General features: G+C 45.8%; 1 protein-coding gene and 1 pseudogene across 2 annotated transcripts; one reads left to right on the plus strand and one right to left on the minus strand.

Moving 5' to 3' along the window:
- Positions 1–14: 14 nt before the first annotated feature.
- SBSPON (somatomedin B and thrombospondin type 1 domain containing) lies at positions 15–26,875 on the minus strand (the record flags this gene model as incomplete). Its single annotated transcript, XM_081258162.1, has 5 exons — positions 15–194; positions 5,602–5,778; positions 7,328–7,418; positions 15,764–15,958; positions 26,662–26,875. 5 exons carry the CDS (start codon positions 26,873–26,875, stop codon positions 77–79), a joined length of 795 nt encoding a protein of 264 aa, XP_081114288.1. The 3' UTR covers positions 15–76.
- Positions 604–2,460, plus strand: LOC308629860 (heterogeneous nuclear ribonucleoprotein A1-like; annotated as a pseudogene). Its single transcript has 2 exons — positions 604–919; positions 1,139–2,460. The product of its transcript is annotated as a heterogeneous nuclear ribonucleoprotein A1-like (transcript).

The following is a 26,875-nucleotide window of genomic DNA, read 5'->3' on the forward strand; positions in this document are numbered from 1 at the left end:
AATTATGAAGCGCTGAACATGACTTGCTAGTATTTAGCATGTTTACAAACACATTTTGAAACACTTATATCGCGATCTATATAAAAATAAAACTGTGAACAGCTGGACAGGAACACTGTTCTACTCGCCGAACTTTTTTCCAAGTTCCTTGACATCGAGGATTGCCAATTGCTTGCCAGTGGAGGGTCTGATTTCTGAAATGATATTTTGAAAATGTGAGTTATGCTAAAGCATACCAAAGAAAATTTTAATTTACAGAATTATAAATTGAGGTTTGTTGTTTTTTGGGGTTTTTTAGAAAATGATCACATCTTGAGTTTTGAAGTGTATTACAAATTGAAATTTAAAGAAAAATGATCACAAAACTGAGTTTCCCTTCTTCAGGTTCTGTCACAACAAGTTACCAATTAATCCCTATTTGAGAACACCCCCTGTTGAGATTGTAGTTTGAGGTTACTGCATTCGCGTCTCTCACTTGCTCTGAGTATATGAAGCGCTACGTAAGGGGAAATGGCTTTCTGCTTTGTGTACATTTAAGTTAGAGGGGTCTGGCCTTTCTGCCTGTGGACGCCGTCGAGTAAGCATTGTTGACATCTGCCCCTCCCATTGCTGTCATGTCTATATCAGAGTCACCCAAAGAGCCCAAACAGCTGCGGAAGCTCTTCATCGGAGGCTTGAGCTTTGAAATAACCTATGAGGGTCTGAGGAGCCATTGTGAGCAATGGGGAGCACTCACAGATTGTGTGGTAGTGAGGGATCCAAACACCAGGTGCTCCAGAGGCTTCGGGGTTGTCACGTATGCCACTGTGAAGGAGGTGGGTGCAGCCATGAAGGCAAGGCCACACGAGGTGGATGGCAGAGTGGTGGAACCAAAGAGGGCCGTCTCAAGAGAAGATTCTCGGGCTTCCCTGGTGGCACAGTAGTTGAGAGTCCGCCTGCCGATGCAGGGGACACGGGTTCGTGCCCCGGTCCGGGAAGATCCCACATGCCGCAGAGCGGCTGGGCCCATGAGCCATGGCCGCTGGGCCTGCGCGTCCGGAGGCTGTGCTCCGCAACGGGAGAGGCCACAACAGTGAGAGGCCCGCGTACCACCAAAAAAAAAAAAAAAAAAATTAGAAAAAAGAGAAGATTCTCAAAGACCTGGTGCCCACTTCACTGTGAGAAAGATTTTTGTTGGTGGCATTAAGGAAGACACTGAAGAACATCACCTAAGAGATTGTTTTGAACAGTATGGGAAAATTGAAGTGATTGAAATCACAACTGACGGAGGCAGTGGCAAAAAGAGAGGCTTTGCTTTCGTAACCTTTGATGACCATGACTCCGTAGACAAGACGGTCATTCAGAAATACCACACTGTGAATGGCCACAACTGTGAAGAAAGGAAAGCCCTATCTAAGCGAGAGATGGCTAGCGCCTCATCCAGCCAAAGAGGTCGAAGTGGTTCTGGAAACTTTGGTGGTGGTCGTGGAGGTGGTTTTGGTGGGAATGACAGCTTTGGTCATGGAGGAAACATCAGTGGTCGAGGTGCCTTTGGTGGCAGCCGCGGTGGCGGGGGATATGGTGGCCGTGGAAATGGCTATAATGGGTTTGGTAACAATGGAAGCCATTTTGGAGGTGGTGGAAGCTACAATGATTTTGGCAGTTACAACAATCAGTCTTCAAATTTTGGACCCATGAAAGGAGGAAACTTTGGAGGTACAAGTTCTCCCCTATGGTGGTGGAGGCCAATACTTTGCCGAACCGTGAAACCAAGGTGGCTATGGCGGTTCCAGCAGCAGCAGCAGCAGGAGCTATGGCAGTGGCAGGAGGTTTTGATGACTACCAGGAAACAGAGCTTTGCAGGAGAGGAGAGCCAGAGAAGTGACAGGGAAGCTCCAGGCTCCAACAGATTGTGAACTCAGCCAAGCACAGTGGTGGCAGGGCCTAGCTGCTACAGAGAAGACATGTTTTGACAATACTCATGTGTATGGGCAAAAAAACTCGAGGACTGTATTTGTGACTAATTGTATAACAGGTTATTTTAGTTTCTGTTCTGTGGAAAGTGTAAAGCATACCAACAAAGAGTTTTAATGTAGATTTTTTTTTTTTTTGCACCCATGCTGTTGATTGCTAAATGTAATAGTCTGATCATGATGCTTGAATAAATGTGTCTTTTTTTTAAATGTGCTGTGTAAAGTTAGTCTACTCTGAAGCCATTTTGGTAAACTACCCCAACAGTGCGAAGTTAGAATGCCTTCAGGGTGATGCCAGGTTCCGTTCAAAATTTATTTACAACCTGCTTTGGTGGAGAAGCTACTGTCTTCCGAGACCTTGGTGTAGTTGAACTGACAGTTACTGCGTTGTGACCTGGAGTTCACCGTGAAAAGGGTCACCCAAGCCAAGTCATGGAGTTTTTTGACTATTAATATATGATTGTTGGCATATCCTGTGCAATATATCTAAATTGAATTATGGTACCAGATAAAGTTATAGATGGGAATGTAGCTAGTGTATCATGCATTATCATGTGTAATCAATAAACGATTTAATACCCTCTTAAAAAAAAATAAATTAGAGGGGTCTGAACCAAACTCTCCCTTGAAATCCTTTCCAGCTCTTTGATTCCATAATGAAAAATGGGAGCAGTGAAAAGAAAAAAGCCATATTATTGAAATTATTATTTTTAAAGTCACTGGAATTTCAGCCTGGGTTGAAGGTGCTTTACAGATACAAATTAAATTATAATATTCATTTAAAGTTAAAATATGGGGCCTCCCTGGTGGCGCAGTGGTTGAGAGTCCGCCTGCCGATGCAGGGGATACGGGTTCGTGCCCCGATCTGGGAGGATCCCATATGCCGCGGAGCGGCTGGGCCCGTGAGCCATGGCCACTGAGCCTGCGCATCCGGAGCCTGTGCTCCGCAACGGGAGAGGACACAACAGTGAGAGGCCCGCGTACCGCAAAAAGAAAAAAAATAAAATAAAATAAAATAAAATAAAATAAAATAAAATATGGATGAGGTAGTCAGGAAAATATTAAGTCTAAATATTAAGTTTCTATTTCATGTGAATTCCTTACCCACTTTACTGTTCGTATGTGTACTCAGTACAGAGGCTGTTGGGCACAGGAGACAAATAAACATAAATTCAAGTTATTAAATATTAAAATATACTATGGGAATAATGATTAACTGGGAAGGTCCATATTTTTCTTTCAAATCTGTATTTTTCACAGTTCTGTCTGACATATTTAAAACCATAACCCATGCCCATCACAAATTCTACCCTTCTTTTGGTTATGAATAGTGTTATCGGATTTAACTAGTAGATAAGTACAGGACTGGCATGGATTTTTAGGGTGGTAAAATGTTTTCAAGGGTCAATTCTTTTGGACAATCTATAGATTTCTGTAGATTTCTGTGATATGATGATTTACAAGAAATATATATTTGGTCATTCAAATGACCAAAATATATTTTTCATGTGCATTTGGTCTTTGTCCACCGTTCCTGGCTGACAGCTCCTAAAGCCGTTGGAATTTCCTAAATGTTGAGAGTGATGCAAATGTCTTGTTTATGAGGTGATTTTTGGAATCACCTGAAGTTGAGAGTTGGTTGCCAGGAGAACTAACCAGGTGGTTAGAGGGTTGGAACTTTCAGTCCCACCTCCCATCCCCAATCTCTAGGGAGGAGAGAGGGGCTGGAGGTTGAATCAATCAATAGCCAATGATTTAATCAATTGGCCCTGCCACCATTGTGCTTGGCTGAGTTCACAAATCTGTTGGAGCCTGGAGCTTCTCTGTCACTTCTCTGGCTCTCCTCTCCTGCAAACCTCTACATAATGAGGCCCCCGTAAAAGCCAAAAGGACAGGGTTCAGAGGGCTTCTAGGCTGGTGAGCACGTGGAGATGTGGGGAGAATGACACCCCTTCCCACACCCTGTGCATCTCTTCCATCTGGCTGTTCCTGAGTTATATCCTTTTACAGTAAACTGGTCATCTAGTAAGTAAATGTATCTCTGAGTTCTGTGAGCCGCTCTAGCAAATTAATCAGACCTGAAGAGGAGGTCATGGGAATCTCCGATTTATAGCCAGTTGGTCAGAAGCACAGGTAACAGCCTGAGCTTGAGAATGGGATTTGAAGGGGGATGCGGAAGGGAGCGGTCTTGTAGGACTGAGCCCTTCACCTTGTGGAATCTGTTGCCATCTCCAGGTAGATAGTGTCAGAACTGAGCTAAACTGTTGGATGCCCAGCTGGTGTCCCACGAATTGCTTCTTGTTGTGCGAGGAGAACCCCCTGCCCCCCACACTGGGAACTGGGGGCTCCGAACATCAAAAGCGTTTCTGACCCTGCAGAGCTGGGCACATGGCCACTATCTCAGTCATGATTTTATGACTACCCCACTGAGCAGTGATTCTGAAATTTTGCTGTGGGTATGAATCACCTGGGGAGGGTTCAGCAGACTGTGACCCATGGGCCAAATCCAGCCCACCCCCTTGTGTAGTCTATGAGTTAAGAATGATGTTTACTTATGATCCAGCCATTCCACCCCTGGGTATATATCCAAACAAAACGAAAACACTAATTTGAAAAGATACATGCACCCCAATGTTCATAGCAGTATTATGTACAATAGCCAAGACAGGGAAGCAACCTAAGTGTTTATCAATGGTTGAAATGGATATGTGGTATATATACTACTACTCAGACATAGAAAGAATGAAATTCTGCCATTTACAATAACGTGGGTGGACCTGGAGGGTATTATGCTTAGTGAGGTAAATCAGACAGAGAAAGACAAATACTGTATGTTATCACTTATATGTGGAACCTAAGAAGACAAATACTGTATGTTATCACTTATATGTGGAACCTAAGAAAATACAACAAACTAGTGAATATAACAAAAAAGAAACAGACTCACAGATATAGAGAACAAACTAGTGGTTACCAGGTGGGGAGAGGGATGGGGGGAGGGGCAACTAGGGGGAGGGGATTAAGAGGTACAAACTACTGTGTGCAAAATAAATAAATAAGCCACAGGGATATATTGTTCAGCACAGGGAATATAGTCAATATTTTATAATAACTATAAATGGAGTATAATCTGTAAAAATTTTGAATCACTATGTTGTATACCTGAAACTAATATAATATTGTAAATCAACTATACCTCAATGAAAAAAATAGTAATAGAGAAGAATGATTTTTATGTTTTTAAAGAGTGAAAGAAAATCAAAAGGATATTTCATGATACATGAAAATTATATAAAATTGAAATTTTAGTGTCCATTAATACAGTATTATTAGAGCAAAGACAAGCTCATCGGTTTACATAGTGTCTATGGCTGCTACTGTGCAGGTCTTCGGTAGTCACTTGTGAGCTTGGCCTGAACCCCAATATCCAAATTCACTCACGCATCTCTGATACAGAGCCTCTAAGTCCCAGAGTATGAACTGGGTCCTGGACTCTGGAATTGCCAGATGGAATGTTCTCCTTACTGTTTTGATTCCCCAAATCATGCCTTGATCTGCTACATCCTGGTCTGCTGTTCAGAACATGGAGAGGACAGACCTCCCCAAATGAGCACCAAGAAAAATCCTCCAACCAGTTTCCCTCCCTTACCCGTCAGAGTCCAGGCCGTCTCCAGAACATCGAAGGCTCGCAGAGTTCATAGCTGGAGGCTGACAATCCACACACACCGTGTAGCCCTCTCGGAGATACTGCATCCATCGGGTCAGGGGCCGGTTTTCCATGGCGCAGTGGTGAGTCAATGACTCTGTCTTGAACTCCATACAGTATCTAGAGCAAAATAAAAAGGATCAATTTCACTTGCTGTTAATTAGAAATGGCCTAACGCTGGAGGAAGGCTTAGGAAGGCTGGAACCCCCCGAGGACATGAGACAGCCCGGAGAAGTTAGGGCGTTGCATGGTCACAGGTCACAGAATGCCTTGTCAAGTTTCTTATTCGCTGAACTATGATGTCTGACTGACAACTGAACGTTTTTGCTGTTTTTCAGTCCATGGTTGAATTATCTGGTCAACACGAATTTGCAGAAACTTGTTTCGTATTCTGTCTAGTCTGACCACGAAATTGTGTCTAAAAGCACATTTCAGCAGGAAAATTGCCCTTGATAACTTTGCTGAGATTTTAATGAATTACAGAAAGTGAACAAGACCTTGCTTGAGCCTGAGAACATGTGAGCCCCAGGAGGGCTAGTCCTGGATTTCCAGGCCAGCACTTGTGTTTTTCTGCCCCACAAACATTCCTGGGGCCTTCCCTGTTCTCTCCACCTGGCTCACCTGCATGATCTGGGCTAATGAGATGAGTTTTGACTTGAAGTCAAGCATCAAAGTTACACTGGGCATCACAGATAAAAGGACATGGGAAGCTGAGACATGTTTTCTTGTAACAGACTAGTGTCACCTTATACTGAGCTGCGGGAAACACTCTATTATGTGACTAGACTCTGAAGGCTCTGGGGGCGCATCCAGACATGGATGAATATTTTAGAGTCTTGTACTTAAAAGCAACACAGTTTTGCAATTCTTCAGGGAAACAAAGCAATGTGACATTTTAGGTCCTAACTATGCTAAAATGGGCTAGTTTTTTTTTTTTAATCCATACAATTATGAGCTGTAAAAAGTTAGATGGAAAGTGTCTGGAGAATCTGCTTCAAAGAAGATCTTTAATGACGGTAAGTATTATTTATTAGATACCTTAAGGTATTAAGGTAGGAAATTCTATTGATGTAGCTTCAGTCAATTTCAGACAGCTTAACCCTGACATCTTTTCAATGATATTTTCTCATTAAATTCTCATAGCAACCCACGGGGTAGGAATTAATATTCTCATTTTACAAGAAGGAAAAACTAAGGAGCAGTGAGAGGTAGTGTGGGGGTTAGAACATGCAGTGTGTCTGGCATCTCTATTCTGACCGCAGAAGGGTGGATTTCTAATGAGGTCAGAGGTTCCTCCCAGCCTGAGCCATTAGGTCTTGATAAAGTCCTCAGAGCTCAGGTGGAGGCCACGTTCAAATTCACCAGATGGAGGTGGTGCTGGAGTCCACAGTCCCCTAAGGACTATAAGATAAGCATCCTTAGTGGGACTGACAAAATAGTATCATCTCATTTTTATGCAGCATGTTTCTTCTTAGGGATCAGACCCCAGAAACAAATCTTTTTTAAACATAAAACAGGGGAGGGACAAGTACTTCCCAGTTCTGTGATAAAGAGTCACATTTGTCAATGAACAAATAACAGAAGAAAACCCATGTAGCAAGTTACCTTTGTGGGCTGACTTGACCGGCCAACCGGAAAAACATAAGTAAAAAAAAACCCAGCAAGTTACCCAGCATCCTCTGTGTCTGTGGACCACTGTGGGGAGGCCGCTTGTCTTGTTCGCTCCTTGTTGAATGCAGAGGTGGTTATAAAGGCAGGGACTGGAAAAGGAGAATGACCTTGAACACGTGAAGCCTGAAGTACCCAGAGCAACATCTCCCAAATTTGGTTTCAAACCCGTCTAAAGCCTTCCATCCCTAAATCTATGGGACACCATCAAGGAGTGCAAGGAGGTGAAATCAGAGTCCCCAGAAATGAATTCCATAAAGCTTTGTGCAGTGTAGTTGGGTAGGGTAGGGAACAGCAGGCTTTTGATAAGCACGCTTGTCTGCAGTGATAACACCACGTGGAAAGGCAGGAGAGGGGCCAGGAAGCACAGCCCAGAGGGAATCATAAAAAGATGGGCAGGGTTGGGGGAACCAAGGAAAAAAGTAAGGTACTAGAGAAAGGGAGAGGATTTTTTTTAATGGAAAGAAGAGACACAGAGAAGAAAAGGGAAAGAGAAAGAATAAAGGAAAAGGAGAGAGAAAGGGGGGTAAAAGGAGAAAAAAAAAGACAACCAGAGAGGAAATGAGAAAGGGAAAAAACAAAAGGAGGAAAGGGTCAGTGTTCCCAGGTGTTCTGATAACCACAGCCTGGAAGTTTCACCATCAACCATAGAACCCAGGGTGTGACCACCAGGTGCCGGCCAGCATAGCACTCTCTCCACACCAAACTCAGAGAAGAAAGGTCCTAAAGCATCTCTCCTTTCCCCTCTCCCCACTCCCACCTCTGACACTCTGGGTGGGAGAAAAGAAAACAGCCAGAAATCCTTCCCTCCCACCTCTGCTCTCTTATTTTGTTTGTCTACCTCCTATTTCATCTCTAAGTCTGGGGGGACATCTGTTGCTCTGTGTAGCACCTGGAGATAACCTCTTGATTCCACCCTGCTGTCAATGCAAGAAAGGCAGGGTTTTGCCTTGTTCGTCACGGGAGCCCTCACACATTTACATGCTCAATAAATATGTGTGCGAGGAATGAATGGGTCGATGAAGGAATGAATGAATGAATGAATGAATGAAATTGCCACCAAGGTTCACGGGTCCTACTTCCCTGAGGTCTTCTGTTCCTGTACTGAGCCTTGCAGCTGAGATGGCTCAACCAGCCTTCTTAGCTCTCCTTTCAGAAACTGGACCATCCCAGGAAGGGGAGATACCAGCTCAGGTTGACTTCTGCGATGCCCATCATCAACAAGGGCACAATGGCGTGCGGGTACCAGCAGCAAAAGAGAGGCTTCAAGCCTGCATGTTCATCTTGCTAAGCTCCTTCCTGCCACAAGATGGCAGCCTTAATTCTTCTTTAGATTTTCTGAATGAGGACTCATTTTTCTACGGCATGGGAATATAAGACAAGCGTAGCCACTTGATCCTAAGCGTCGCAGGCACCGCTTTTGTCCCGTGTGTCTGAGCACCTAATCTCTGGAGTCGGAACGCTACCCACATCTAGTGTAAACTATAGACTCCCAGCCGAGTGGCTCTTCCTCGCTGTGCTAACATGTTTGTTTTCCAAAGAGAACATGTCATTCTTTCTAAATGTGACTGTAGCTTTTGAACTTCCAAAATCCACGGACAGAATCAAAAAGGACAAGTGAATGCATGTACGTTAGGATCCTTCTCTGCTTCTCTTAGATCTAATTATCAGAAACACAAACAGCGAAAGGCTTTTCATTTTCTCATGTATTGTTTTCATTTCTGTTCTTCTGACGCATTTATAGGCTTATTCACTAAGTGAAGAATGCGTTTACTGCGACATCCACGTAACATTATGTCAGTCAAACTATAACATTTTCAGGATGTGTTTCTTTAGCGCAGAACATTTATCTGAGCTCCTAATTTGTACTGCAGGTATTATTACAAAAGTTCAAAGGCAATGCACTTAATGTGTAGCTTGGGGGCTGGGTGGGAAACTTGGTTAGGAAGTAGAGGGCAAGTGTATGACTATAGTTTCTGATACAAAATCTGAAGAAGTTCTAAGATAATAAAAATAAAAGCTAACAGTGATGCACCTCTAAGTTTCCAGGCATGATGCTAAGTTTTTTTCATGTGTTAACTCATTTAATTCTCATAACCCCGATCTGAGATAGACCCTATTATTTCCCCATTTCACAGATGAGGAAACTGTGATCCAGAGAGGTTAAGAAACGTATTCAAGGCTCATGTCTAAATGCGGCAGGCTGCCTCTATTGCTATGCAGATGACAAAGTTTCACTCTTTTAAGTTTCAATATTGCAGCATATTACCGATGAATTGCTTAAATTCGGCTGTGTTTTCCCTTTCTGTGCCTGATCACTGACCTTAATGCGAAGTGAGATTTGAGAGAGGGAGATGGTAGCCCTGACCCTCGGATTTCCCTCAGGCATGGGGGAGGGGCGGGAAGTGTGGTCCAGGAGGTCGGGGAGGGCTCATGGTGGGCGCAGATGAACGCCTGGAGCAGCATGGCACCTTGTACGTGTGTAGCCTGCTGTGTGTAGCCTGCTCGTTTACAAAGTGCTTTCACGACGTATGTTATGGATCTTCACCAAAGTTTTGTCAAGAGGTGTTCTGAGCAGGTTTTCTCAACAGAAGACTGAGGCTACTCAAGGTTAAGTGAAGTGAAAATAAATAGTAAAGGACCAAGCAGGAGCCCCAGTATAGACACTAGCTTCTTTAAGACTTATTATCCATGCCCAGTGTCAAGCCTCTGTGCTTATGACCCATCATAGAAGCAAGCCAGTCACCCTGGACCTTGTCTCCTCCGTTTCCTGCCTCCTCCAGCCCGGGCTTGGTTTGGTGGCACATTCTATTGAGAGGGGCGTCCTTCCCTCTGGCAAGAGTCTAAAGTAAACAATCCAGATCTCCTGGCGAGCTCTGAACCAGCACCGCTTTTCAACATCCCCCAGAAATTCAATTTTTCATTACTTAAGAGCAGTAAGTAATTTAGAACTGATCTTTGCCTCCAGCCCCGCTTTTGCCTCTGTGTGGAAGCACGTAACCGGTGCCCCAGGACAAAGGCTCTCAATAAACGCCAGCTACCCCTCCTTTCCCCTTCCTGGCAACAATATTCAATGTAATAGATTCTTTGTTAACAGACTATCTGCCAGCTTTTCTGGCATCCCATCAACCTACCACTGTTCGCTTTTACAACAACTTCCACTTCTAAAAGCGTGGCACTGCACATACTTACTTTGAACGTGAAAGTAAATTAAATTTGCTTTGAGAATTTCATAAAGCCCTCTGACACAATGGGGTGCCACAAAAGCAGGCTTAGAACCACTGGTCTGTAGATATGTGTAGAAGACGACAGAATGAAAATTTGACAAATAACACCAGCCTGGAAGTATATGGTTCACGATATGCACAGCAATCTCGCAAGAGGAAAACGCATATAAACAATTGTCAGTATGGGAAACAAATATATAATATGGGTTTTTGCATTTGTTTTTATGATAGAAATAGACTCATGATGCATGTTAAATGAAACAGAAGGAATGCAATGGCTACTTGATCATTAATAAGAGTGTCTCAGTGATCATGTTTCATGCACCGGCCTTGCATGGCCTTTATAGTTCTACTTAATTACCAGATTCTGTAACTGTGATTTTAAAATATACTACTACTACTAATATATGAACATTAATGACTTTACAATATCAATATTAATTTGTAATATAATAATAATAATAACTAATGATAACACTTAACAGCAAAACTATCGAGGGGGTAAAACCCACAGGATTTAAAGCCATGAGATCCAGGTTTAATTCTGGTCCCTTTACAAATTCTGTCATGTCACTGAGCTCCAATGTCTCCATGTGTAAACCAAGAATGATGACACTGCCCTACCTCCGTGACAGGCAGAAAAATGGCCCCTCCCCAAGACGTCCATGTCCTAATCCCCAGAAGCTGTGAATATGTTATGTTACAAGGCAAAGAGGAATTCAAGTTGTTACTCAGTTGACCTTAAAATAGGGAGATCATCCTGGATTATCCAGATGGGCTGAATGTAAGCACAAGGGTCCTTCAAAGAGTTAGAGGAAGATGTTACCGTGGAAGAAAGGCACAGAAAGATGCAATGTTTCTGGCTGTGAAGATGGAGGAAGGAGGCCATGGGAAAAGGAAGCTTCTGGATGATGGAAAATGTAAAGAAACTGATTCTCTCTCAGAGCCATCAGAAAGGAATTCAGCCCCACCTACACCTTGATGTGAGCCCAGTGAGACCTGTCTGACTTCTGACTATAAAACTCTAAGATAATAATACATTTGTGTTGTTTAAGTCACTAAGTTTGTGATAATTTGTTACCTCCAGCTTTCTGAGGTATTGACAAAAGGTAATACAACCACACCCTGTGTATGTTGCTCTAGAACATGTTTTCCTGTGAGTGAATCTCTTCATTTTAGTGTCCTTTGCCATTTTGGTAGGCTGAGAATTTCAGTTTATCAAGTCCTGGTTTCATGAGGATTAAAAATATTATTTCAGTTCTTCCTGAAATAATAAAGATCAGAGTGAAAATAAATGAAATAGAGACTAAAAACTGTAGAATATATCAATGAAACTAAGAGCAGGTCCTTTGAAAAGATAAACAAAATTGACAAATCTTTAGCTAGACTCACCAAGGAAAAAAAAAGGACTCAAATAAATAAAATCAGAAATGAAAAAGGAGAAGTTACAACTAATGCCACAGAAATACAAAGGATCATAAGAGACTATTATGAATAATTATACACCAACAAATTGGACAACCTAGAAGAAATGGATAAATTCCTAGAAACATACAAGACTGAATCACGAAGAAATAGAGAATCTGAATAGACTGATTACTAGTAGGGAAATTGAAACAGTAATAAAAGAATCTTCCAACAGACAAAAGCCCAGGACCAGACGGCTTCACTGGAGAATTCTACAAAACATTCAAAAACATTTAATAACCTTCTCAAACTTTTCCAAAAAATTGAAGAGGAGGAAAACCTTCCAAACAAATTTTATGAAGCCTGCATTACCCTGATATCAAAACCAGACAAGGACACAATAAAAAAAGAAAATTACAGTCCAATACCCTTGATGAACATAGATGTAAAAATCCTCAACAAAATATTAACAAACTGAATCCAACTATACGTTAAAAGGATCATACACCACAATCAAGTGGGATTTATTCCAGGGATGCAAGGATGGTTACATTGATTTGCAAATCGATCAATGTGATATATTTACAAAACGAAGGATAAAAATCATATGATCATCTCAAAAGTTGAAGAAAAAGCACTTGACAAAATTCAACATCCATTTATGTTGTTGATGTCAACAAACTGGGAATAGCAGGAACGTATCTCAACATAATACAGGCCTTATATGACAGACCCACAGCTAACATACTCAATGGTGAAAAGCTGAAAACTTTTCTTCTAAGAGAGGAGTAAGACAAGGATGGGCACTCTTGCCTCTTTTATTCAACATAGTATTGGAAGTCCTAGCCACAGCAATTAGGTAAAAGAAAAGAAATAAAAGGCATCCAAATTGAAAAGGAAGAAATAAAACTGCTACTATTTGCAAATGACATGATACTATATAGAGAGAACCCTAAAGCCTCCACCAAAAAACTGTTAGAACTAATAAAAGAATTCAGTTTCACATAGGAACAAACTATGAGAAAGAGAAATTAACAGAATAATCCCATTTACACTTGAATGGAAAAGAATAAAATACCTAGGAATAAATTTAACCAGGAGGTGAAAGACCACTACTTTGAAAACTGTAAGACACTGATGAAAGAAACTGAAGAAAATACAAATAAATAGAAGATATGCATTTTCATGCTTCCTGTTCCCTTTCCTGTGACCTGCACCATCCTGCTCTGAAGAGATCCAGGGCTGGGAAGGGAAAGGGGTCTGGGCATCCTGGAGCCACAATGAAGATTCAGATGTGCTGCAGGAATACGGTCTAGCAGCCAATCCCTATAACTGAACGGTGCAGTTGCTTTTTCTGATAAATCTGCTACAGGCTGTGACAGCCATCCAAAAAAGCAATAATGTCCCACAGCGACTTCCTCCCCCAGCCTTTCTGTAGTGTTTCTGCAGAGTGCCTGAGCTGAATGAGAGCTCGTTCTGTGACCGTTGTTGTGAGCCCTAAATTATTTCCCTGCGAGCTTAACTCCACTGCCGTATCCGTGAAGGGCCTCTGCCCTGGCCCTGACACTACCCACTCCACTCCCCAAGAGATCTTTTCAAATCACAGATCTGATCACATTGGCACCTGCAGAAACCACCCCAGTGGTTTTCCACGGCTCTTAAGAGAAAGACCAGAATCCTAAACAGGGACCCCAAGGCCCTGCATCCAGGGGGGTGTCAGCCCAGAAGCCTCCCTCTCTGCTCCCCACACACTGGCCTTCCTTCGGCTTCTCATAGGGGCCTTGTGCCTCCCCCGTGTTATATAAATCAGCCAAAGATGGGCCCTAGGTGGTTTATTTTCTCACAGCAGGCTGAGACCTGTTAGCCTCAAAACCTACTGGCACCAAACTCAAAGTTTTATACATCCAATTTTTAAAAATTAATTTATTTAATTTGTTTATTTTTGGCTGCACTGTGTCTTTGTGGCTGTGCGTGGGCTTTTTTTCTAGTTGCGGCGAGCGGGGACTACTCTTGGTTGCAGTGCGTGGGCTTCTCATTGCGGTGGCTTCTCTTGTTGCGGAGCACGGGCTTTAGGCGTGCGGGCTTCAGTAGTTGTGGCACACGGGCTCAGTAGTTGTGGCTCGCGGGCTCTAGAGCACAGGCTCAGTAGTTGTGGCGCATGGGCTTAGTTGCTCCGCGGCATGTGAGATCTTCCCAGACCAGGGCTCGAACCCGTGTCTCCTGCATTGGCAGGCAGATTCTTAACCACTGCACCACCAGGGAAGCCCCAATTTGTTTTTAAAATAGCCACACAAGCAGATTTTGAGTCATTTAGGTCCTGCCTGTTTTGCATACCCTGTGAAATTACACCCAACACCTGCCGGCCATTGATAAGGTAAAGCCTTATGGTTATAAGACCCCAAGCCGTCATGGCACCTGCCCTCTGAAGGCCTCTCACCCAGAGACTCCAAACCATGCTGCTTGGCTAACATCACCTAGACACACAAGCTCCTGGCAGATTCCTCTCTTCCCCTTCTGTATGGGGGTCGCCATATCATAGCCTCTGGACATCCCCTCTCACGCAACCCTGTAAGGCTGTTGTGTGTTCCTGAGTCTCGTGGTCATGCGTTTTTCCTAGATCCGTCCCCAAAGCCCTCACACGCCCTACACCTGACTGTCTGGTCCACTACACTGGTCTCTCTGCCTAGATAGCTCTGCATTTCTCAGCCTCATCTCCACATCCTCAGGGAAGTCACTTCCCTTCCTGGCCTCTGGGGATCCCCTCCTCCACCAAGGCCAGGGGGAATCTGCTTACGACACACACTCACAGCTCCCTGCACCTCTCCCTTGTTCAGTACCTGTGGCACCACACTGAAGCTGTAATTTTCTGTGATTAGTTTCCTAGGATTATCTGCGTATCATCTCCCCCTCCCACTAGACTGTGATCTACCTGAGAGCAGACCCCATGTCAACTTTCCCCCCCGCCCCGTTGTAACTGGCATGCAGCCCAGTGCCTGGCTCTCAACAAATATTTGTGTGTGGGAGGAAAAAAGGGGGAAAATGGCTTAGTGAGGGTCACGCTGACATGGAATTTTCCAGGTCCCTATGAAAAACATGTGATCTTTGCTCCCCTGAGAAATCAGTGTTTCGCTCTATCAGACTCAATCCCGATTAACACCCCTGTTTTGGCCTTTTTGTTTATTTCTGTGTGAGTTTCCTCTGGCTGCTGACCCAAGATCAAGCCGACTCCTGGTCTCCTTGGCCACAACCAGAACGACCTTCCCAAATCATAGATCTGATCACATCAGCTCCAATCCAGTCGGCTTGAGAGGAGAGGCAGGTGTTTTAATCATTTTATCATCCTTTCGGAATTTCTCTGTTTTCTGCTCTTTTCACATGTATGCAAGCATTCGTGATTCAACAGGAATGACCTTGAAAGGTGAAACAGGGTTAACCTTACTGGACACATCCTAGCCTGAGTGAAATATTCTCATCCTACCTAAAGTCCTTTGTGGTCAGCTTGACTGAGTTTGCTCAGAAACCACGGTGCGCGTCCGTTACACTGGGCACACACGCACAGCGGCAAAGGGGCCACCGCCGGGTTGTAACTGGGAGGCGGTGGGAGGAGGCCTTTACATAGCGGACGGACGTATAATGCCTTGATCAAGTATTTCCTGAGCTTCCTATCTCCTCTGGGCAGACTGGCCCATCCCATTCCCTGCAGCTCATGGAAATTTCCCGGCCTGGCACATGGCCTTCTATGGGACGAAGGGATGGAAAGTCACCAGAGACCCCAGGGGCAGCGATCAGGGAAAGCGCAGTACCGAAGGCGTGCCCGCAGTCCTGGCCCTGGTGCGACGCATACTCCAAGCAGCCGGCTCTCTCCTCCAGGGCCGGGCAGGGCTCGCCGCCGTTCCGGGGCTCCTGCCGTACCGCGCGCCTCCGCACGCGGGCCGTGGGCCTGCACTGGTCCGCACAGCCGCTCCAGGGGCTCCACTCCCCCACGATGCACGGGCGAGCTGAAAAACAGCACGACGGGACGCACACCTGAGCAAACCCAGAGCCTGCCAGGCCGTTCCCGCCAACGCACACAGTCAAGTTCAGCCCGCGTACACGGCGCCTGGACCCGGCCCTGGATCAGGGGGAAACACCCCCAGTTGACATTGATGCCACCCGCCCTGATGGTGAACTGATAAATGGGTATCTGTTAGAGGCAGGCGGATGTTCCAGGATCACGAAGATGGGTCTGAGCCAGGACACACCCGAGTAAAAGAGACTGATGCCTTCAGGGTACTTCCTCTTACTCCCTGGGCTTAGATTAGGTCTTCGCTCTTGTTTTCCTTTGATTGTAACTTTATCCTCCTCTGGCCAGAACATTTTTATGGTAACAGTAACACACATTCATTGTAGAAAACATAAAGGAAAAAAAATTATAAAAAATAAAAGGTATTTCTCCCACCAATCATCCCATCACTTACCCAGGTCAGTTCTTATCAGGAAATGTGCCTCCATAAAACATGACTTAGGCCGCACCAAGGACCCCTACCCAGCAGGTTTCTCCTGGGTGCTCTAGTCTCATCCTCCATGGCTCAGAGACTCATACACTGTAAGAGGCGAAGTTTAGAGACCAGCAGCCAGGGCCCACAGAGGGTAAGAATAGCCAGGGTCAGGCATGAAAAGGCAGAGTCAGGGTGAGAATTTGGTTCTCAAATGCTCTGTGCAAGACTGTAAAATCAATGTGGTTGCACATTTAGCTTTTTCATTTAAAATCCCAAAGAGTCTTTTAAAACGACTGTAGTGAGTCTTTTTTGTTTGTTTTTTTGTTTTTGTTTTTTTTGTGGTACGCGGGCCTCTCACTGTTGTGGCCTCTCCCGTTGCAGAGCACAGGCTCCGGACGCGCAGGCTCAGCGGCCATGGCTCACGGGCCCAGCCGCTCCGCGGCATGTGGGATCTTCCCGGACCGGGGCACGAACCCGTGTCCCCTGCATCAGCAGGCGGACTCCCAACCACTGCGCCACCAGGGAAGCCCTGTAATGAGTTTTTAAATTGAATTACTTGAGGACTTGGAACTGGATATAAGAAAAGGACAAGGAGACAGAAGATGTACCCTGAACCGGATGCCAAAACTCTTTCTTTCCCACAAAATGTGACCCACTTTTCCCAATCACCCTCATACTTTCAAGTTTCCAGAGTCTTCACCACGAAAAAACCTGAACTTCTTTGAAATCTGATTGGACTTCCAACAGTTTGTACCTGAAAAAACTCATTTTGCCTCTCAGCAAACTCTAGTTGAGGGTTCATGGCACTTGGAAGCTGTATCATTTGGTAGCATGTAACTACACCTGACATGAAAAGGGTCCCATACAACATAAAGCTCGGTCAGTAATCCAAAAATTTCACACTGCTTTAAAACATGCTTTTACTAATCATCTAAACACTCATAGGCATCACATGTCACCTACCTAACGAAGCAAGAACGAGCCACATGAGAGTTGGTTCCCAGTATCTGCCAGTGCACACATCCTTTGGAAAATCAATAACAGGTCACTTCCTGCTCTTCATCTCTTGTTGACCTTCCCATTTTATTTTCACAGTCCCCTGATTTAATGGGCCCATAGAACCAGAAGGCATTTAAAGAGGCTGCCAGATTAGGAGCTGGTTGAGAAAGACACCTTCTGTCCTTAATTCCTTTAATAACTCTTTCTCCCTCGAATCTCTTCATCCCTGAGTCTAGCTAGTCCTGCCCTGATAGGTTGAACTTGAACTACACTTAATAATACACTTCATTCAAAGATTAAACATTTAGACATCACTATAAAATACAACTTTGTGGGACTTCCCTGGTGGTCCAATGGTTAGGACTCCACGCTTCCACTGCAGGGAGCACGGGTTTGATACCTGGTTGGGGAACTAAGATTCCACATGCCATATGGCACAGCCAAAAAAAAAAATAGTTATAGCCTAAGTAGGGAGCACTTTATTTTTTTAATTTAAATATTTAATTTTTTTTTTTTTTTTTGGCTGCATCAGGTCTTAGTTGCAGCACGTGGGCTTAGTGGCATCCCCTGCATTGTAGGGCTGATTCTTAACCCCTGGACTACCAGGGAAGTCCTGGGAGCACTTTTTAAAAAGATACAACTTTGCCATGGCTTTAACTCAGAACTTAGTAATATGGCCTTGGGTTACACCCTATCCATATGGTAAAAGTTGACATGGGGGGATGAATTTAGTCTCTCAGTATTTCTTCAGTATTTGTGTCTCATGTCTCATAAATGTTTATTTTATTTGGTTTGACCAATAGGCAAAGTCCTCAAATCACAGAATCATTGAATCAACTGTTGTTCCTATGGGTTAAGGTTTGTCCTTGGCAAAATACTATGCCCTGTCTTTCCAATTCATGACTTTAACAGCCTCATAAAGAGAATCAGAAAGTTCTGGGGCCCTGAACAATAACATCTCGGGGACTTTATTGTCAGAGAAAGTGAAAAAAGTTCACATAGATTTTCACCAGTGGAAAGGGGTTCCACAAAATATTTTGAGCTGGAAAATGAGTCTGAAGTATTCATTCCTATTCTGCACAAAAAATTCTATTATTAATTAACTTGTGAACCTTTTTTTTTTTGCGGTACGTGGGCCTCTCACTGTTGTGGCCTCTCCCGTTGCGGAGCACAGGCTCCGGATGTGCAGGCTCAGCGGCCATGGCTCACGGGCCCAGCCGCTCTGCGGCATGTGGGACCTTCCCAGACCGGGGCACAAACCCGTGTCCCCTGCATCGGCAGGCGGACTCTCAACCACTGCGCCACCAGGGAAGCCCAACCTGTGAACTTTTGATTATTTGGATTGCAATTTGTCACAGGTGATCTTTGGTCACGGAGCTTGGGAGAAGTACAGAAACTTGTGAGAGATTTATTACCACAAGTCATATATCTCAGCCGCATGACACAGATTTCCTTTTGAACTCTTCCATTAGTGCTCTTGTTCCCTTCCCACTAGAGGTTACCTAACTCACATCTATACTTAGCATATCAAAATATTCTTTCTTCAAATCTGGCTTTCTCATCCTTCTTGTTTCCCTGGCTGTCACTGGGGGCTGGCAGACTGCTACCTAGTGAGCAGAATGATCTCCTGACTCCATTTGCCCCAGCTTCCCTGTGTCTTAATACTTGGGAGTTGATGACACCCTCCCACCCCTTTTAGGGAAGAAGCCCAGATTTAATGGGTGCCTGGAAGAGCGGCAAGCTCTTTTTTTCTCCTTTGTTTCAACTCAACATAACATTCAGGTTGAGTTTCCCCAGAAGCAGACCCTGAGACGTGGATCTGAATGCAAGCAATTTATTTGGGGAGGTGATCCCAGGAAATATAATAAGGGAATGGGGAACAGAGACAGAGAAGAAGACATAGAAGAGAACAGAGGTAGGAAGTAGACTCCTAAGCTTCTACTTTGGGTCCAGTGGGCACCTCTGGCTCTGGGCTCACTGGGCAGTGAGACAGTGGATAGATCCGGAGCACAAGGAATCATCAAGCCCTTCATGATGTACCAGCTAGTACCCCTTCCTCTGGAGCTTTCTGTTTATCAGACGTCCCCACTACGGCCACGAGGAGAACAGCCAAGAGCTGAAAAGTAAGTTATACAGTTCAATAACGAATCTGCACACAAGAGTAGGGTACATTTTTCCATGTCCTAACAAGGATATCCAGTCGTATCCAAGTACAATTACCTTAAAAGGTGTACCACTAATCTTTTTTTTTTCTTTTTTAATGACTTTTTAACTTCCTTCCATGGCTTTGCCATTGAATTTCGAATAAAATCCAACCTCCCTGCATGGCCCACATAGTCCTGGGTGACCTGCCTGTGCCTGCCCGTTGCTCCCACCCAGAGGCACCCCCAGTGCCCCCTCTGCCCCAGGCTCCACCCACTCTGGCCTCTTCACCCCTCTGCCACACCCACCCAGGCTCTTTCACACTCTGGGACCTTTGTGTTTTCCTTTTGCTGGAATGTTCCTCCCACACTGGGCATGGCTGGGTTCGGCTCATCCTTGAGGTCCAGCTGAATTATTTTATTTTCAGGGAGTCCTTTCCTGGCCAGCTCATCTCATTAGACACACACAAACACACACACACACCCCACAAAATTATTTCCTCTCACACCTCTGTGCTCCTTGCCTTCTAACATCTCCATAATTCAAATTACATATTTATTTATTTTGTTTATTGCCAAATTTTTTATTTCGTGCCTAGCACTTGGCACATGGCAGGTGCTCAGTAAATATTTGTCTAATCAGTGAGTGAATGAATGAATGAAATGGCATTGGGTGAGTTCCTCCTCCTTTCTAAATTAAATTCTACATCCAAACAGACTCTGGAAGTAAGAAGCCAAAGCACTGACAGAGGCTCTAGGGTGGGAAGGAAAGCCGGTAGGACAGGGGCAAAGTCAGACACTCCCAGAGCCAAACACAGAAGACATTCCTAAACTGGGCGACAGCTGTCTGGGCTCTCCTGGCGAGGATGGCCCCAAAGGGTGGCCACTGGAAGGAACATTGCTTTCCACGCCTTAAGGTCAGGTAGAGCCCAGCTTCTCCTGGCGGCCACACTCTGTCAAGGCCTTCTTTTTTTACAGGCTCCGGATGCACAGGCTCAGTGGCCATGGCTCACGGGCCCAGCCGCTCCGCGGCATGTAGGATCTTCCCGGACCGGGGCACGAACCCGTGTCCCCTGCATCGGCAGGCGGACTCTCAACCACTGCGCCACCAGGGAAGCCCATGTCAAGACCTTCTTAATCCATTTATATCTCCTGCCAGTACCACCTCTTGAAAGTGACAAGCTCTTTTAATATTAACATCTGTGGCGTGAAGTGGTATTTCCTTTTATTTGAGTCCAATTTCCCTCGCCTGAGAATTTCAGAATATGGTGGAAAAAAATCTGTGTTTATCTTATCGGTTCCACTGGTGGACTTACTGTTTCAGTAGACCCCCTTTTATCTTATCGGTTCCACTGGTGGACTTACTGTTTCAGTAGGCCCCCTTTTATCTTATCGGTTCCACTGGTGGACTTACTGTTTCAGTAGGCCCCCTTCCCTGCAGCCTTTGGACACATCTCTCTATAGATGTTTCCCCTCTCAGAATTACCACTGGACTTTCCCCATACCCATTCACAGCCCGGTGAGAGGCGGCAACCAGGACTAGACACACTATTCTCAGTATGTAGGTACCAAAGGGTAATTAAAAAAAAACTTTTGTTTTCTAATGCCTTTCTTGGTGATGCCAAATACACACACACACACACACACACACACACACACACACACAAACACGGCAGCAAACTGAGCTGAAAGCCAGGCTCCTTCATTTCCTAAATATAGTCTGGATTATTTCTTCTTAATGTAAGGCCTTGCTTATCTTCATGTAGCCTCACCTTGGTTAATCACAGACACTCAAGCCTTCCTCTTTGTAATCTGGCCCTGCCTGCCTGGCTCTTTGCCACCTAAAAGTTGAAGGCCACCCACGATCAAGCCCTTTCTCCCTCACATTGTTAAGTTCTAATCAGGTCTAGTCCTTATCATTCCTAAGGAAATATTCTTTTCACACTTTACCCGCAGCAGTACCATTGATGCGTAACTTCTGTTTCTCGACAATCTATGGAGGAAAAATAAAACTGTCCCTTTACACACACACACACACACACACACACACACACACACACATCTCAGGGTGACACAATTTTAACTGTATGTCATCTGCCTTTTTCCCTCTCCTTATGTATGTGTACCCTTTCCCAGGAACCCTGTCACAACTTCTCTGAAAGACTAAGGAGAGCATAAATATTGCCCAAGTGCCTATGGACCCCCTCAAAAAGCACCAATAAAATGATCAAGTATTTGTTTCCTCTTGCAGAAACTTCTGTTATCTGGCCCCTGGTAGGTTTTTTTTTTTTTTCTTTTGAGACATTAACTGGACAAGTTTATGAAATGGTAACAAGACAGGGACATGAACTGTCACCTTAGAAAAACAGAATTTTAGACCCATGCAAGCCTGGGAAAAAAGGGGAATCAAAATCAAAAAGATAATGATGCTTTTTCTGGGTAGGAAGTTTCCAGGTAAATTCTTTTCTTCTTTTGTGCATTTCTACACTTTCTGCAACAAACATATATTTTGTGATCAGGAAGGAAATTTTTTTTTTTTGGCTGCGCCGGGTGGCTTGCAGGATCTTAGTTCTCCAACCAGGGATTGAACCCACGCCCTCCGCAGTGAAAGTGCAGAGTCCTAACCACTGGACCACCAGGGAATTCCCAGAAAATGTTATTTTTAAAAAGGACATGTGGATATGCCTCAGATGGCACTGCCCTCTGAAGTCCAGGTAACATCCTCCAGGTGGAAACCAGTGGTCATATTTTTTTGGACAAATGTTTGTAAACAACACTGCAATAGCTCTTAGGGGATTGCAAAGAGGAGCGAGACACATGTTTTCACCCTTGAGGGGCATACAGTTGATGGAGAAAGAAGACTCACTCACTTTACCAGGATTTATATGGAGCCTACCCACAAAGTCCACAGCTTCTCATAAAGTCTAGTTTCTCCGAGGCAGTGAAAACGTAATGTTTAAACATGTGGGCTCTGGACCCAGAGCTCCTGGGTTCAAGTCTCACTTCATCACTTATTAGCTGTGTGACTTTGGACATACTGTTTGACCTTTCTGTGCTCTGGTTGCCTCGTCCATAAAGGGAGACCAAAATGAAGAATACTTGGGTGGGTTGTGAGACCTAAGGAAACTGAGAGCTGGGAGGTACCTGGAGAGTGCAGCCAGTTGGTTTCTTGGATTCCCCGTAAATCTAGGAGAAGACACTGGGCTATAGAGGCGACTCAATTTTTGTCCTGCTCCACTTGGGTTAATGATTACTCTGTCCTTAAGTTGCTCATCCAAGACCCAATGCAACCTACTGCTTCTACGGTCTTAGAATGCAGACTCCACGAACCCAGCTGATGAGTTAGAGACTGCGCGTTATGAGCCTGATAAGCAAGCCTTCCAGGAAGTTCTTTCAGGGCAGGGTAACTCAGACCTGTCCCCTCCTCAGCCTCTCCCCATCCCTGATCAGGCTCAGCCAGTGGAGAATTCTCTATCCTTTATCCTCTGGGGGGGTGGGGGGTGGTTATGAAGATACGTTATTGGTGTTGAAACCCATACCATCAACATAATTAGATTTTTCTGAGATGATTAATTTCAGAACTGACTTTTTTGGGCAGTTTAGTAATTCTTCAGATTCAACTTATTTTTATTTTTTACTGAGTAAAAAAATAACTTTCAGACTTGCCTGGCGGCGCAGTGGTTAAGAATCCACCTGCCAGTGCAGGGGACACAGGTTCGAGCCCTGGTCCGGGAAGATCCCACATGCCGCGGAGCAACTAAGCCTGTGCGCCACAACTACTGAGCCTGTGCTCTAGAGCCTGCGAGCCACAACTACTGAGCCCGTGTGCCACAACTACTGAAGCCCGCGTGCCTAGAGCCCGTGCTCCGCAACAAGAGAAGCTGCCGGCAATGAGAAGCCCGTGCACCACAACGAAGACCCAGCGCAGCCAAAAATAAATAAAATTTAAAAACAACAACAACTTTCTATTTAGGAAAAAAAAAGTTCCAGTACGGTCATCTCTTAGCCACACCAAAAAATAATGTGTTTCTCAAGATGAAAAAATCAGAAGGGCTAGAAGTGAGTTCCACTGACAGTTACATTTTTCATGCACGTTTAATGTCATTTCAGTCAAAACTGCTTCGGGCAGCATCAATAGTTAACCTAACATTAGGTAAGAAGGAAGTGGATTCTAAGAGGCCGAATGGCTCTATGTACATAGAATAACTGGAGGCTCTGCGCCGCTGCACCTTATGTGGTATGATCAATTACAGCTGTGAGTTGCCACAAACAGACGGGGCGGATGGCAACTTGAAAGCAGGCAGCGTGGGTTCAGATCTCACTCTGCTGCCCACCGGGTGACAGGAGAGCCCTCTGAAAGCCCCAGTTCCTGCAGCTGGAAAACGTTCATAATGCAGGCCCACCTCCCCTTTCCCCAGATCCCCAAGTCAGCACAGTTGTGATGCTGGTCCAGGGCTGAGGAGACCGAGCATCTCGGCTCCGTCCTGCCCTGCACTCTCGCCCTCAGCTCTGAGGCCAGAGCAGGCTTGGGCTCGCCAAGTGGGCCATCTTCCAATTGTCTCTATTTTCTTACTGCCTTCCCGCAAAACACCAGGCACAGAGAATCTACCAATGAGGAGCCTTTTCCATCCCCAGTCTGCTTTCTGCCTAGGCCTGCAAAAGCCTCTGTTAGCTCCCTGGGGAAGGGCATTTAAGGCTCCTGAAAATGCTCCTTTAAAAATTCTAGCAGCCACCATTTCCTTCTCTGGCTTGGGCTTCTTTGTCCACAGCTCACAGCCTCTTCCTAACCACAAAGGCCCTGGGATTTCTTTCTGAGTTCCCCCGGGATGGTAAGGTCTTCCCTCTTCTGCCATGACTTCCCCAATAAATCCTCAGTCCGAAATGATAGGCTCTTTGTTTTAATATCTCTGGACTGAAAATAAGGGTTTTATTTTTTGACCAAATAGAGACTTGGAGGATTCTGCAGCTCCTCATAGCGCGTTAGGGCACACGAAAAAGCCGGTTTTCCTCCTGACACTCGCCTGTCTAGCGGCGTTCACTGTCTGTCTTGTTCCCCAGGTGAGCCTCAGGGCCTAGCCTAGCGACAAAACGCTGATGCCCACAGGGAACACTGAATGGCCATGAGATGCTTTCCTCTTAGAACTCCCCTTCCCCTTCTAGAGGCTTCTCCCTCATTCTCTGGGACCAGGCTTGCCCATTACTTCCTCTGGGAAGTCTTCCTTGAATTCCTCTGGTCTTCTGAGTTTTTCCTCTCTGGCTTCCCGGATCCATTATTTTGGCACTGAGCATATTGCAAATGGTTTTGTGTGTGTTTCCCTGCTCGGCTCTGAACTTCCAGGGGGCAGAGATTGTGTCTTCATTGTTTTTGTATTGCTGTGCTTACCACAGACCGGGGCCCATTATCTGAACTGCAGGAATTCTGTATTTACCTTTAAAATGTAGGCAGATCCCTTGAGAGAAAAGGTTAGTGAGAGAGGCTGCCATGGTGGAAAGGTTTGGGTGATCCAGGTAACTGAGGCGAACAGGAGTTTAGGGAGGATTCTGTGGGGAGGGAAGAGCGGACGCCCGGCCCAAGGGTACTACATCCCCTGAGTAACTGACTCTTCACCTTACTTTAGTAGTAAAGTAGCCTGGCCTTGGAGCAGAATAGGGAAAGAAGCTTATCAAAAAGATCAATATTCTCAGGTAAATCATTAGCTTTCAATCAAGATTTTTAAAAATCTTAATGTTGGGACTTCCCTGGTGGCGCAGTGGTTGAGAGTCCGCCTGCCCATGCAGGGGACACGGGTTCGTGCCCCGGTCCGGGAAGATCCCACATGCCGCGGAGTGGCTGGGCCCGTGAGCCATGGCCGCTGAGCCTGCGCGTCCGGAGCCTGTGCTCCGCAACGGGAGAGGCCACAACAGTGAGAGGCCCGCGTAGCGCAAAAAAAAAAAAAAAAAAAAAAAAAAAAAAAAATCTTAATGCTTTTCAACTGTGTTCTTTCAGCAGCAGGCCTGGGTGACCGTCCTGCGGTGGGCTGGTGGCCTCTCCCGGCAGAAAAGAGGCAATAGGGGTGCTAGTCTCCACCAGGCATCCGGTTTCCCGGGGAATGACACAGCCCTGCAGGTCACCAGGAAGATGCTGAAGATCCCGCAACGCTGGGCTCCTTGAGGTCAAACCCTAATGTATATGTGGCTTTTGGAGTGATGGGATATCAGGGCGCAGGGCTACTTTTCTTTCCAGAGCTGGCTTTTCTCAGGTACGCCTTGTCTTTCAGGACTGTACTCACCACGTCTTCCTTTACCTTTTAATTTAATGAAATCAGCATTTGTTGAGCCTATACTAGGGGCTGTGATAATGTGGGAGATTTAAAGATGAAAAAGATGGACCCTAAAGGAAATCCGGCAAGATTAAAACATACTAGGAACTTTGAGATAAAAATCTTTATCTTGCTATATGGATAAAACTGAATTCAACGAATATATGGAACACCTCCTAGGAGGAAGGGGCTGCGCTACACGCTGGAGTGCAGGTGAGGACAACCGTGGTCCTCCAGGAACTTGTTCTCCAGAAGAAAGTACCCTCCCAGGACAAGACCTCGGCGCCAAGTGGGATAATTACACGTTCCCCGCCCCCCATCACCCCTCTCCAGGGTTAACAGATTGCACGCATCGGAACGGGCACAGGGGCGTGCCTCTGGGACCTGTCAGCGCCATCTCTCCAGGTGGGAGGTGGCCCTACCAAGCCGCAGCTCCCAAGCAGAGGGATTCATTCGGCCGAGGTGGCCAGCGCCCTTCCAGACACCAGGGCTCCAGCCCCTTCCACCCAGGCTCCGGTGGGAATGGGGGCATTTGGAGCCGTAGGTCTAGACGGAGAGGACTGGGAGATCCCGAGATGGAGGGGGCTGGGGACCCTAGGATGGAGAGTCTGGGGTGCACCTAGAGAGGGGGGTGCTGGAGGACCCTGGATGGAGGCGTCCGGGGTGGGCCGGGATAGACGGCACCGGGACACCTGGCTGCCGGGCTGCGGTCCCTGGCTTGGGGCGCTGTGCCCCTCCGCTGCGGGCGAACGGCCGGTTGCCCACCCTCTGGCCCGCCACCCACCTGGGCACGCCCTGGCGTAGTCGAAGCAGCAGTCCCCCGTGAGGCGGCAGGCTTGGTCGCAGAAGCACGTCCCGTAGACCCTGTCCTGCCTCCAGCCGTGGGCGAAGCAGGCGGGGTCCCGGCCGGGGCAGCAGCGCCCCGCGTCGGCGCAACCGGCCAGGGCCCCGGGCCACAGCCGCGCCAGCGCGCACAGCGCCATCCACAGGGTCCTCAT

This window comes from Mesoplodon bidens (genome assembly GCF_964165515.1).
Source record: "Mesoplodon bidens genome assembly, chromosome: 16".
Taxonomy (NCBI): domain Eukaryota; kingdom Metazoa; phylum Chordata; class Mammalia; order Artiodactyla; family Ziphiidae; genus Mesoplodon; species Mesoplodon bidens.